At 40.1% G+C, this 13216-nt stretch overlaps 1 protein-coding gene across 1 annotated transcript; it reads left to right on the forward strand.

Moving 5' to 3' along the window:
* Window positions 1-4381: 4381 nt before the first annotated feature.
* Window positions 4382-5131, forward strand: LOC133337470 (nitric oxide synthase-like; the record flags this gene model as incomplete). Its single annotated transcript, XM_061545691.1, has 2 exons — window positions 4382-4556; window positions 4946-5131. Coding segments are annotated over 2 exons (361 nt in total), but the record flags the coding sequence as incomplete, so codon positions are not given.
* Between the last annotated feature and the right edge of the window lie 8085 nt (window positions 5132-13216).

Consider the following 13216-nt stretch of genomic DNA (forward strand, 5'->3'; position numbering starts at 1 on the left):
TCCACGCCTTGGCTGGCCTTGGCTGGCCTTAGAAAAATCTACTTTAAAAAATCCACGCCTTGGCTGGCTGGCCTTAGAAAAATCTTCTTTAAAAAATCCACGCCTTGGCTGGCCTTAGAAAAATCTTCTTTAAAAAATCCACGCCTTGGCTGGCCTTAGAAAAATCTTCTTTAAAAAATCCACGCCTTGGCTGGCCTTAGAAAAATCTTCTTTAAAAAATCCACGCTTCTTTAAAAAATCCACGCCTTGGCTGGCCTTAGAAAAATCTTCTTTAAAAAATCCACGCCTTGGCTGGCCTTAGAAAAATCTTCTTTAAAAAATCCACGCCTTGGCTGGCCTTAGAAAAATCTTCTTTAAAAAATCCACGCCTTGGCTGGCCTTAGAAAAATCTTCTTTAAAAAATCCACGCCTTGGCTGGCTGGCCTTAGAAAAATCTTCTTTAAAAATCCACGCCTAAGGCTTAAATATCCACGCCTAAGGCTCTGCTAGTCCTTAGAAAAATCTTCTTTAAAAAATCCACGCCTTGGCTGGCCTTAGAAAAATCTTCTTTAAAAAATCCACGCCTTGGCTGGCCTTAGAAAAATCTTCTTTAAAAAATCCACGCCTTGGCTGGCCTTAGAAAAATCTTCTTTAAAAAATCCACGCCTTGGCTGGCCTTAGAAAAATCTTCTTTAAAAAATCCACGCCTTGGCTGGCCTTAGAAAAATCTTCTTTAAAAAATCCACGCCTTGGCTGGCCTTAGATGTTTAAAAAATCCACGCCTTGGCTAGATGTTTAGAAAATCCACGCCTTGGCTGGCCTTAGAAAAATCTTCTTTAAAAAATCCACGCCTTGGCTGGCCTTAGAAAAATCTTCTTTAAAAAATCCACGCCTTGGCTGGCCTTAGAAAAATCTTCTTTAAAAAATCCACGCCTTATGTGGCCTTAGAAAAATCTTCTTTAAAAAATCCACGCCTTGGCTGGCCTTAGAAAAATCTTCTTTAAAAAATCCACGCCTTGGCTGGCTGGCCTTAGAAAAATATTCTTAAAAAAATCCACGCCTTGGCTGGCCTTAGAAAAATCTTCTTTAAAAAATCCACGCCTTGGCTGGCCTTAGAAAAATCTTCTTTAAAAAATCCACGCCTTGGCTGGCCTTAGAAAAATCTTCTTTAAAAAATCCACGCCTTGGCTGGCCTTAGAAAAATCTTCTTTAAAAAATCCACGCCTTGGCTGGCCTTAGAAAAATCTTCTTTAAAAAATCCACGCCTTGGCTGGCCTTAGAAAAATCTTCTTTAAAAAATCCACGCCTTGGCTGGCCTTAGAAAAATCTTCTTTAAAAAATCCACGCCTTGGCTGGCCTTAGAAAAATCTTCTTTAAAAAATCCACGCCTTGGCTGGCCTTAGAAAAATCTTCTTTAAAAAATCCACGCCTTGGCTGCTGGCCTTAGAAAAATCTTCTTTAAAAAATCCACGCCTTGGCTGGCTGGCCTTAGAAAAATCTTCTTTAAAAAATCCACGCCTTGGCTGGCCTTAGAAAAATCTTCTTTAAAAAATCCACGCCTTGGCTGGCCTTAGAAAAATCTTCTTTAAAAAATCCACGCCTTGGCTGGCCTTAGAAAAATCTTCTTTAAAAAATCCACGCCTTGGCTGGCCTTAGAAAAATCTTCTTTAAAAAATCCACGCCTTGGCTGGCCTTAGAAAAATCTTCTTTAAAAAATCCACGCCTTGGCTGGCCTTAGAAAAATCTTCTTTAAAAAATCCACGCCTTGGCTGGCCTTAGAAAAATCTTCTTTAAAAAATCCACGCCTTGGCTGGCCTTAGAAAAATCTTCTTTAAAAAATCCACGCCTTGGCTGGCCTTAGAAAAATCTTCTTTAAAAAATCCACGCCTTGGCTGGCCTTAGAAAAATCTTCTTTAAAAAATCCACGCCTTGGCTGGCCTTAGAAAATCTTCTTTAAAAAATCCACGCCTTGGCTGGCCTTAGAAAAATCTTCTTTAAAAAATCCACGCCTTGGCTGGCCTTAGAAAAATCTTCTTTAAAAAATCCACGCCTTGGCTGGCCTTAGAAAAATCTTCTTTAAAAAATCCACGCCTTGGCTGGCCTTAGAAAAATCTTCTTTAAAAAATCCACGCCTTGGCTGGCCTTAGAAAAATCTTCTTTAAAAAATCCACGCCTTGGCTGGCCTTAGAAAAATCTTCTTTAAAAAATCCACGCCTTGGCTGGATGTTTAAAAAATCCACGCCTTGGCTGGATGTTTAAAAAATCCACGCCTTGGCTGGATGTTTAAAAAATCCACGCCTTGGCTGCCTTAGAAAAATCTTCTTTAAAAAATCCACGCCTTGGCTGGCCTTAGAAAAATCTTCTTTAAAAAATCCACGCCTTGGCTGGCCTTAGAAAAATCTTCTTTAAAAAATCCACGCCTTGGCTGGCCTTAGAAAAATCTTCTTTAAAAAATCCACGCCTTGGCTGGCCTTAGAAAAATCTTCTTTAAAAAATCCACGCCTTGGCTGGCCTTAGAAAAATCTTCTTTAAAAAATCCACGCCTTGGCTGGCCTTAGAAAAATCTTCTTTAAAAAATCCACGCCTTGGCTGGCCTTAGAAAAATCTTCTTTAAAAAATCCACGCCTTGGCTGGCCTTAGAAAAATCTTCTTTAAAAAATCCACGCCTTGGCTGGCCTTAGAAAAATCTTCTTTAAAAAATCCACGCCTTGGCTGGCCTTAGAAAAATCTTCTTTAAAAAATCCACGCCTTGGCTGGCCTTAGAAAAATCTTCTTTAAAAAATCCACGCCTTGGCTGGCCTTAGAAAAATCTTCTTTAAAAAATCCACGCCTTGGCTGGCCTTAGAAAAATCTTCTTTAAAAAATCCACGCCTTGGCTGGCCTTAGAAAAATCTTCTTTAAAAAATCCACGCCTTGGCTGGCCTTAGAAAAATCTTCTTTAAAAAATCCACGCCTTGGCTGGCCTTAGAAAAATCTTCTTTAAAAAATCCACGCCTTGGCTGGCCTTAGAAAAATCTTCTTTAAAAAATCCACGCCTTGGCTGGCCTTAGAAAAATCTTCTTTAAAAAATCCACGCCTTAGAAAAATCTTCTTTTGGCTGGCCTTAGAAAAATCTTCTTTAAAAAATCCACGCCTTGGCTGGCCTTAGAAAAATCTTCTTTAAAAAATCCACGCTTAGAAAAATCTTCTTGGCTGGCCTTAGAAAAATCTTCTTTAAAAAATCCACGCCTTAGTTGGCTGGCCTTAGAAAAATCTTCTTTAAAAAATCCACGCCTTATGTGGCCTTAGAAAAATCTTCTTTAAAAAATCCACGCCTTAGTTGGCTGGCCTTAGAAAAATCTTCTTTAAAAAATCCACGCCTTAGTTGGCTGGCCTTAGAAAAATCTTCTTTAAAAAATCCACGCCTTAGTTGGCTGGCCTTAGAAAATCTTCTTTAAAAAATCCACGCCTTCTTTAAAAAATCCACGCCTTGGTTGGCCTTAGAAAAATCTTCTTTAAAAAATCCACGCCTTAGTTGGCTGGCCTTAGAAAAATCTTCTTTAAAAAATCCACGCCTTAGTTGGCTGGCCTTAGAAAAATCTTCTTTAAAAAATCCACGCCTTAGTTGGCTGGCCTTAGAAAAATCTTCTTTAAAAAATCCACGCCTTAGTTGGCTGGCCTTAGAAAAATCTTCTTTAAAAAATCCACGCCTTAGTTGGCTGGCCTTAGAAAAATCTTCTTTAAAAAATCCACGCCTTAGTTGGCTGGCCTTAGAAAAATCTTCTTTAAAAAATCCACGCCTTAGTTGGCTGGCCTTAGAAAAATCTTCTTTAAAAAATCCACGCCTTGGCTGGCTGGCCTTAGAAAAATCTTCTTTAAAAAATCCACGCCTTGGCTGACTGGCCTTAGAAAAATCTTCTTTAAAAAATCCACGCCTTGGCTGGCCTTAGAAAAATCTTCTTTAAAAAATCCACGCCTTGGCTGGCCTTAGAAAAATCTTCTTTAAAAAATCCACGCCTTGGCTGGCTGGCCTTAGAAAAATCTTCTTTAAAAAATCCACGCCTTGGCTGGCCTTAGAAAAATCTTCTTTAAAAAATCCACGCCTTGGCTGGCCTTAGAAAAATCTTCTTTAAAAAATCCACGCCTTGGCTGGCTGGCCTTAGAAAAATCTTTTTTAAAAAATCCACGCCTTAGCTGGCTGGCTGGCCTTAGAAAAATATTCTTTAAAAAATCCACGCCTTGGCTGGCTGAACTTAGAAAATTTTTCTTTAAAAAATCCGCGCTTTGGCTGGCTTGCTGGCCTTAGAAAAATAATAATTTTGGCTAACTGATTTCCTTGCTATTTCAATATTTTATAGAGAACAGCTCTTTTGTTGTTGCCACCATTGTTTTCTCATTTTCCCATGTTTTTTTCCTCTTTCAGATTCGAATGGTTCGGTGAAATGGGTTTGCGCTGGTATGCCCTGCCCGCGGTATCGGGTATGCTGTTCGATGTCGGTGGCATTCAATTTACGGCAACCGCATTCAGTGGCTGGTACATGTCCACCGAGATTGGTTGTCGGAATTTGTGCGATGTTAATCGGCGAAATATTTTAGAGGTAAGTGATAGAGGAGGGGGTATCTCCCTTGAGGGTCGGACAGACAGACAAACCCGCCAAACAAATGTTGAACATAAAAACTTTTGATGGCCATTATGATGATCATTGTTGTTGTTGCTGTAGTTGTTTACATGAAATGACTTGACTCTCCACCCCCCCCCCCCATTACCAGTTGATTAACATCCATTTAGGGATTTGTTTTATATTTTTTGCGAATGAATTGGAATCATATTTCATGCTGACTTAGAGCCACCAGAATCAGTGATGCACAGCAGCAGCACGACATGCTGGCTGGTTGGCTGGCTGTATGTCTGTCTGGCTGACATGATGAATTGTTGGAGTGTTTTTTTTTTCAATTTCTCTATTTTTTTTCTCAACTCTCCTTGCAGACTGTGGCATTGAAAATGAATTTGGATACCCGCACCCCAACCTCCTTGTGGAAGGATAAGGCCTTGGTCGAAGTCAACATCGCAGTGCTGCACTCGTTCCAAAGTCGCAACGTGACCATTGTCGATCATCATACGGCCAGTGAGAGTTTCATGAAGCACTTTGAAAATGAATCGAAATTGCGGTAAGTCAATGACCTCTATTGTCCTTAAGGAATTTGGGAAAATGTGTGCGGAAGAAGGGATGTAAAAACAAGGAGAAAAATATTGGACTCCTTTGGTTAAGTGTTAGGAAACATATTGATTTTAATGACATGCCCTGGGACCAAGAAAAGAGTCAAATTTTCTAGGACAAACAGAGCTTCATATATTTAAAAAAAAATTTTTTCCAGGACATCAATAGACGCGGATTTCATAAAGAATATTTTTCAGGGACTAACAGAGGCGTGGATTTCATAAAGAATATTTTTCAAGGACCACCACCAGGCGTGGATTTCATAAAGAATATTTTTCAGGGACTAACAGAGGCGTGGATTTCATAAAGAATATTTTTCAGGGACTAACAGAGGCGTGGATTTCATAAAGAATATTTTTCAGGGACTAACAGAGGCGTGGATTTCATAAAGAATATTTTTCAGGGACTACCAGAGGCGTGGATTTCATAAAGAATATTTTTCAGGAACTAACGAAGGAGTGGTGGTGGCGTAGGGGATGTTAGATACCAAGCAACGGTTCCGATTGGCTTTAACATGGCAAAGTCCAGGCTTATCTTGGTCCCTCTTTCATCTCAATTGTGGACACTGACCTCCCCGTGGTGTCAGCTGGGGTACCTATTTCCATCACCCCTTGAAATAGTGAGATGATATGAGCCCCGAGTTTACCCATAAGAACTGTAACAAATGGGTTGAGGCGTCGGGTCCACACTCGGAAAACCCCTCCTACTATGAAAAAGCAAAGAAAAAGAAAACCGAGCTAATGTTGAAGACCCCCGCAAACGTATAAAGAACCACGATCTGGGAATCTGCACTTGGAATGTGCGCACCTTGTACAGAACAGACGTAGTTTTTGATTTGCCGACAGTTTTTTAAAGCCGACATTATCGCAGGAAATATGATGGAAAGGGGACTGGCGTAGGTAAATCAGACGATTACACCCTCTATTATAGCTGCCATGAAATGAGACATGAATTTGGCTGCGGATTTATGGTTAACAGGAGAATAAAAGACCTCGTCTCCAGATTCACTCCAGTAGATGAGCGAATTGCTATAAACCGTATAAAAGCGAAGTTATTCTACATCAGTCTCATTTGCGCCCATGCTCCGACCGAAGACAAAGATGAGCAGACCAAAGACATTTTCTACAAGCGCCCAGAAACAGCATATGACCGTTGCCCTGGCCATGACATTAAAATTTAATGCAAAAGCGGAAGGAAAATATGTTTGGCCCCACAGTCGGAATATTCAGCCTCCATGAAGAAACATCCGACAACGGCATGAGATTGATTGACATGGTAGTTACCAGTACCAGATTCAAGCATCTCAATATAAACAAGGTCACTTGGATTTCTCCTGATCGAACAACGAGAAATCAAATTGATCGTGTTGTTATAGACGAAAGGCATTATTCCAGTGTATTAGACGCCCGATCGACCCGAGGTGCTAATATCGATTCGGACCATTATCATTGTGGTAGCAAAGGTACCCACCCGTCTTAATGTAGCAGCAAGGGTGCGATCTAACACAACACAGAAACTCGACGTCGAAAAGCTGCAAACACAACAGATAGCAGAAGCCTACTCCGCTCAACTTACTCACCTGCTTGACGAAAGCATTTCTTGTCCCGATAATAGTATAGAAGCACAATGGCAAAGAATTGCCCACTCCCTACAAATTGCAGCAAAAGCAACACTTGGGTACCAAAGCCAACCATCAAGAAATCCGTGGTACGATCAGGAGTGTCGTAATGCTACTGATATGAAAAACGAAGCGCAAAGGGATAACCTGCGGACAGTAGCAACACGTAATGCGATGGAGAACTATCGGGAGAAAAGGAGGGAGGAGAAACGTATTTTCAGTAAAAACGAAGAAAGAACAATAAAAAAGGTGAAATCGAGCTGTACAGGAGTCAGAATGAAGTCCGAAAATTTAACCAATGATTAAAACACCAAACCGAAGGTTTTGGTGCAGGCACGTCCTCTTTAGAGATGAAGAAGCAAACCTGGTGACAGATAGAGACAGCGTGTTGGGGGATCTGGAAAGAGCATTTTGAAAAGCTTCTGTTATCAAATAGTTTCGGTGAAGAAGTTATCCCTGAACCAATAAGAGATGATATTATAGATTGTATACCACATAGCCACGATGAGGTCAGAATAGCATTTAATCGCCTAAAGAACAATAAAGCAGCAGGAGCCGATGGGTTACCAGCCGAACTATTCAAGATTGGTGGTCAGGAGCATGCTCCAACTGATTAGTACAATCTGGCTAGAAGAATGCATGTCCAATGATTGCTACTTCAGCATCCTGTGTCCCGTGCATAAAAAGGGAGAAAGACGATATGTGCCAACTATAGAGGAATAAGTCTCCTTCCCATCGCATATAAAGTGCTATCCAGCGTGTTGTGTGAACGACTAAAGTCAATGGTCAATGACATTATTAGACCATACCAATGCGTCGACTATATAGCCGCATTCGACAACCCTATCCGTTCAGAGGTTTTTAAAGTCATGTCTGCTTTCGGCATTTCTGTAAAATTAATACGGCTATGCAGGATAACTTTAAGCGGCACAAGGTCACCAGTTAATGTCGGAAAAGACCTATCGGAGCCCTTCAATACCGAACGAGGATCCAGACAAGGTGACAGTTTATCGTGTGCCATTTTAAAACATCCTGCTGGAAAATGTCATAAGAGACGCAAAGGTGAAGAGAAATGACACTCTGTACACCAGACAGCATATGTTACTTTCGTACGCCGATGACATCGATATAATGGGTCGAACATTGCGAGCGATAACAGCCACCTTTGAACAAACTGAGAAGGAGTCTGTCAAAATGGATCTGGCAGTAAATGGCGAGAAGACCAAGCTGATGGTATCAACGCACAAGACGTCCAGGAGACTCGGATCAACTGTGGAACTTGAGAACTACAGCTTCGAGGTAGTTAAAGATTTTATATACCTTGATACCGCCATAAATAAAACGAATGACATCCGTTTTGAAATTCGGAGAAGGATAGTGATGGCCAACAGATGCTACAATGGTCTAAGTTAACAGTTTAGAAACAAGGCCACCTCCCGCCAGACCAAACTCACACTCTACAAGACCCTGATACTACCCGTGCTGTTATATGGATCTAAAGCATGGGTACTTGCGCAAGCATACGAGGCAGCTCTTGGGGTGTTTGAGAGAAAATTTCTCCGAAAGAGCTACCGGACCGATCTGCTTGTCATCGAATGAACCATGAGTTGTACCAGCTATTCTCGGACATCGACATTGTTAGACGTATTGGGCTGCAGCGACTACGTTGGCTAGGTCATATTTTGAGAATGGATGAAGATGCCCCAGCCCAGAAGTCATATAAAAGCGAACCAGCTAATGGTTCACGTAGAAGGTGAAGGCCACGAATTAGATGGAAAGACCATGTAGAATACAACATCTCGGAACATGGTCTTTCAAATTGGAGGAGATGCGCACAAGACCGATGCGCTTGGAAATCATTTTCAAACTCGGCTTATGGAACAACCGTTCTGTAACAAGCCGGCTTATTAAGTAATAAAATATATACTTTAAAAATCCACGCCTGTTTTGGATGCTTGAACAAATATTCTTTAAAAAATGTTGATGTCCTTTTCAAAAATATTCTTTAAAAATTCCACTCCTTGAAAATTTATTCTTTCAAAAGTCCTTTCATTTGTAATCCTTCGCAAAATGTTCCTTCATTGTTTAAATGGTTTTATGGCTTTATTCACTTGTAGTGAAGTCAATTGCTCCTTTGAGGCCAAGGGTTCCGATGTATATGTGTGTTAGCTTGTGGGCGTTAAGCATATCGTGTGTTGTGCGATTTGCTTGATTTGCAGAATGGAGTAAATCGTATTTGTTCATGGACAGATGTGAGTAGTAATTTTCCTGGGTAATTTATGTGTAAACATGTTTTATTTGACATTAGGTTTATGTTCGGACACTTAATGCCTGTATTGTTGTGGAGTTTTATGCAATTGGTCGTAGTGGTGGTGGTAGTGTTTTGAAAATGAGGAAACAAATAAGAAAAATTGAAAGCCAAAACCATAAAGAAGGAGGTTAGTAGAACCACAAATCTGGATTTTTATTTATATGAAGATGGAGGATTTTAAAGGATTTTTGGAGGATATTTCTTAAAGGACTCTTGGAGGTATAAGTGGGGATTATTTCATAATTTTATGGAAGGCCCTAAGGATTACATTTTGAAGGATTTTTTTTTGTGTGGAGAATTTTTGATATTTTAATGAATATTTGTGGGGATTTGTGAGAGCTTAATTTTTTCAAAATTGTAAAGGAAGGTCAATAATTAAAAACAATAATGTGTTTTTAATCTTGAATGAAAAAACATTTGAAGAACAGATGTCAATGTTCATAAAACTCATATCCTGTAACCTATAAATATTTTCAGGTCTGTTGGCCTTGCTTATATAATGCCATGTACAGACGAGCGTTGTTCGCTCTCTCATTCGTTGTTCGACCCCTAATTATGAAGTAATTACATAGTTCCCCATACAAAATTGTCTGAGCGAACACCGACTTTTGTACGTTGTTCAATTCGAATCACTCTCTGAATCACCAAAAATTTTGTCCCATCTCTAACAATTGAGAGAATTTATCTAAAATAAATTAATTTTGACAGCATGAAAAAATTTTTAAATTTTTCAAAATTTTTCAGTAAAATTGAAAATGATGAATGAAAAGTAACCCAAATTCTAGTTTTTATATATTCAGAAGGATGTAAATTTTGTTGTCTACGTAATGCAATATGCATTTCTTTCCCCTTGGTTCTAATTAGCGTACAAAACGAGAAACAAAAGTGGGGAAACCCAAACAAAAATTCTCCAATTTTTTAAATGTGACATTTGAGTTGAGAAAATATAAAAATGTATTGAAAACAACAATATTTTCAGAAAAAATGGAAAACATGAATTAAAAGTAAAGAGATAGGGGTTGATATTATAGTCAGGAGAAAGAGAATTATTTTTTCTATTTAGATCCATATGTGATTCACGCAAATATGTTACAATTTTGGTGTCAAACAAGAAACAAAATGTTTGAAATAAAAAAACTCTGATGACATGAATTAAGAATGGTGTTGTATGAACGGGTTAATTCATGTACGTAATTCTGAGAGCGAACTACGTTGTTCGAATGCCCGTCAGAACATGGCATAAATAAAACATTACATTTTCGTCCTCCGTCTGTTATCGGAATTGTTCCATTTTCCAATTTCATATCGAATTTCTTTGGCACAACCTTGTAAAACAAATTGATGATTTGCCATACATTGTGATCACCAATCGATGTTTATTTAGTTTTCAATGGCCTAATGACGAATGATTACTATAACGTGACTGTGGATGTATATTCCGCTCACATATGCCATATGTTTAGATATGTGTGTGTGTGAATGTTACACTTTCTCTTTCCGGTCAGTCAGTTCAATAAGTTATTCATTGTTTTTATTGGCCAAACCCTCCCATCCTCCCTCACCTCGCAAAGGTAAATTTCCGTTTTGATAAATGTTCGCCGTATGTCCAGGACGTCAGGATATTTATTGTTGTGTTGTAAATTGATGTCCAAACAAATGGTTTGTTTGTAAATAAATTTGTGGCAATTTTTGTAATAAATAGAAAATAAAATAAATGATTGCGGGCAAAATAAATTTTCACATTCGATTATGTGCGGAATTGGATTGGAATGAATTGAGAGTAGGCATATGTCTATTTGATTTAGGTTTTATGTGATAAATGAAGTCGCTGCAGCTCAATACGTCTAACAATGTCGATGTCCGAAAATAGCTGGTACAACTCATGGTTCATTTGACGGCGATATTCACCGTCAACGCAGATAGGCTCATAGATCTTTCGGAGAATTTTTCTCTCAAACACTCCAAGAACTGCCTTATCTGCTTGCGTAAGTACCCATGCTTCAGATCCATATAGCAGCACGGGTAGTATCAGCGTCTTGTAGAGTGTGAGTTTGGTCTGGCGGGAGGTAGCCTTGCTTTTGAGTTGTTTTTTCAAACCATAGTAGCATCGGTTGGCCATCACTATCATTTTCCGAATTTCAAAACTGATGTCATTCGTTTTGTTTATTGCGGTACCAAGGTATATAAAATCTTTGACTACCTCGAAGCTGTAGTTCTCAAGTTCCACAGCTGGTCGGAGTCTACCGGACGTCTTGCGCGTTGATACCATCAACTTGGTCTTCTCGTCGTTTATTGCCAGACCCACTTTGGCAGACCCCTTCTCAAATTGTTCAAAGGTGGCTGTTACCGCTCTCAGTGTTCGACCCATTATGTCGAATCCATAGGCGTAGGCGAGTAATATGTGTTGTTTGGTGTACAGAGTTCCATTTCTCTTCACTTTTGCCTCTCGTACTACCTTTTCCAGCAGGATGTTAAAAAGGTCACACGACAAACTATCAACTTGTCTGAATCCTCGTTCGGTATTGAAGGGCTTCGATAGGTCCTTTCCGACCTTAACTGCTAGGCCAGTTAAAATTATCCTGCATAGCCGAATTAATTTTGCAAGAATGTCGAATGCAGACATGGCTTTATAGACCTCTGATACGGCTGTCGAATGTGGCTTTATAGTCGACGAATAGGTGGTATGTTTCGATGAGTGAAAATCTGGTCAATGGTGGATTTGCCAGGTCTGAAGCCGCATTGGTATGATCCAATAATGTCATTGACCATTGGCTTCAGTCGTTCACACAGTACGCTGGGAAGGAGACTTATGCCTCTATAGTTGGTACGTATCGTCTTGTCTCCTTTTTTGTGCACGGGTTACAGGATGCTGAGGTTCCTTTCATTGGGCATGCATTCCTCTAGCCAAATTCTACTAATCAGCTGGTGCATGCTCCTGACCAACATCTGACCACAAGACTTGAATAGTTCGGCTGGTAACTCATCGGATCCTGCTGCTTTATTACACTTCAGCCGATAGACTGCTATTCCGACCTCATCTTGGCTAGGTGGTATATACTCTATACCGTAATCTATTATTGGTTCTAGGGTATCCACTTCGCCGCTACTATTTGATACCAGAAGTTTTTCAAAATGCTCCTTCCAGATCCTCAACACGCTGTCTGTGTCTGTCACCAGGTTTTCTTCTTTATCTCTACAGGAGGATGTCCCTGCACCAAAGCCTTCGGTTTGGTGTTTTACCCGTTGGTAGAATTTTCGGACTTCATTCTGACTCCTGTACACCTCGATTTGTTCACGCTCTTTCTTCTTTTTTCTGAAAATACGTTTCTCCTTTCTCCTTTTCTCCCGATAGTTCTCCACCGCATTACGCGTTGCTACTGTCCGCAGGGTTGCCCTATACGCTGCGTTTTTCATTTCAGTAGCATTACGATACTCCTGATCGTATCACAGATTTCTTGGTGGTGGTCTTTGGTACCCAAGTGTTGCTTTTGCTGCAGTTTGTAGGAAGTTGGCAATTCTCTGCCATTGTGCTTCTATTATTATTATCGGGACAAGGGGTGCTTTCGTCAAGCAGTTGGGTAAGTTGAGCCGAGTAGGCTTCTGCTATCTGATGTGTTTCCAACTTTTCGACGTCAAATTTCCGTGTTACATTAGATCGCACCTTTGCTGCTACATTAAGACGGGTCCGTACCTTTGCTGCCACAAGGTAATGGTCCGATTCGATATTCGCTCCTCGGATCGATCGGACGTCTAATACACTGGACGAATTCCTTCCGTCTATCACAACATGATCAATTTGATTTCTAGTTGTTCGATCGGGAGAAATCCAAGTGGCCTTGTGTATATCGAGATGCTTGAATCTGGTGCTGCTAATTACCATGTTTTATTTTGCTGCCGCGAAGTCAATCAACCTCATGCCGTTGTCTGATGTTTCTTCATTGAGGCTGAATTTTCCGACAGTGGGACCAAAAATATTTTCCTTCCGATTTTGGCATTAAAATCTCCTAGCAGAATTTTAATGTCATGGGCAGGGCAACGGTCATATGCTGTTTCTAGGCGTTCGTAAAATATGTCTTTGGTCTGCTCATCTTTGTCTTCGGTCGGGGCATG

The sequence above is a fragment of the Musca vetustissima genome, unplaced genomic scaffold (assembly GCF_032173495.1).
Source record: "Musca vetustissima isolate MV318-11 ecotype Yass unplaced genomic scaffold, APGP_CSIRO_Mvet_v1 utg497977, whole genome shotgun sequence".
In the NCBI taxonomy this organism is placed as follows: domain Eukaryota; kingdom Metazoa; phylum Arthropoda; class Insecta; order Diptera; family Muscidae; genus Musca; species Musca vetustissima.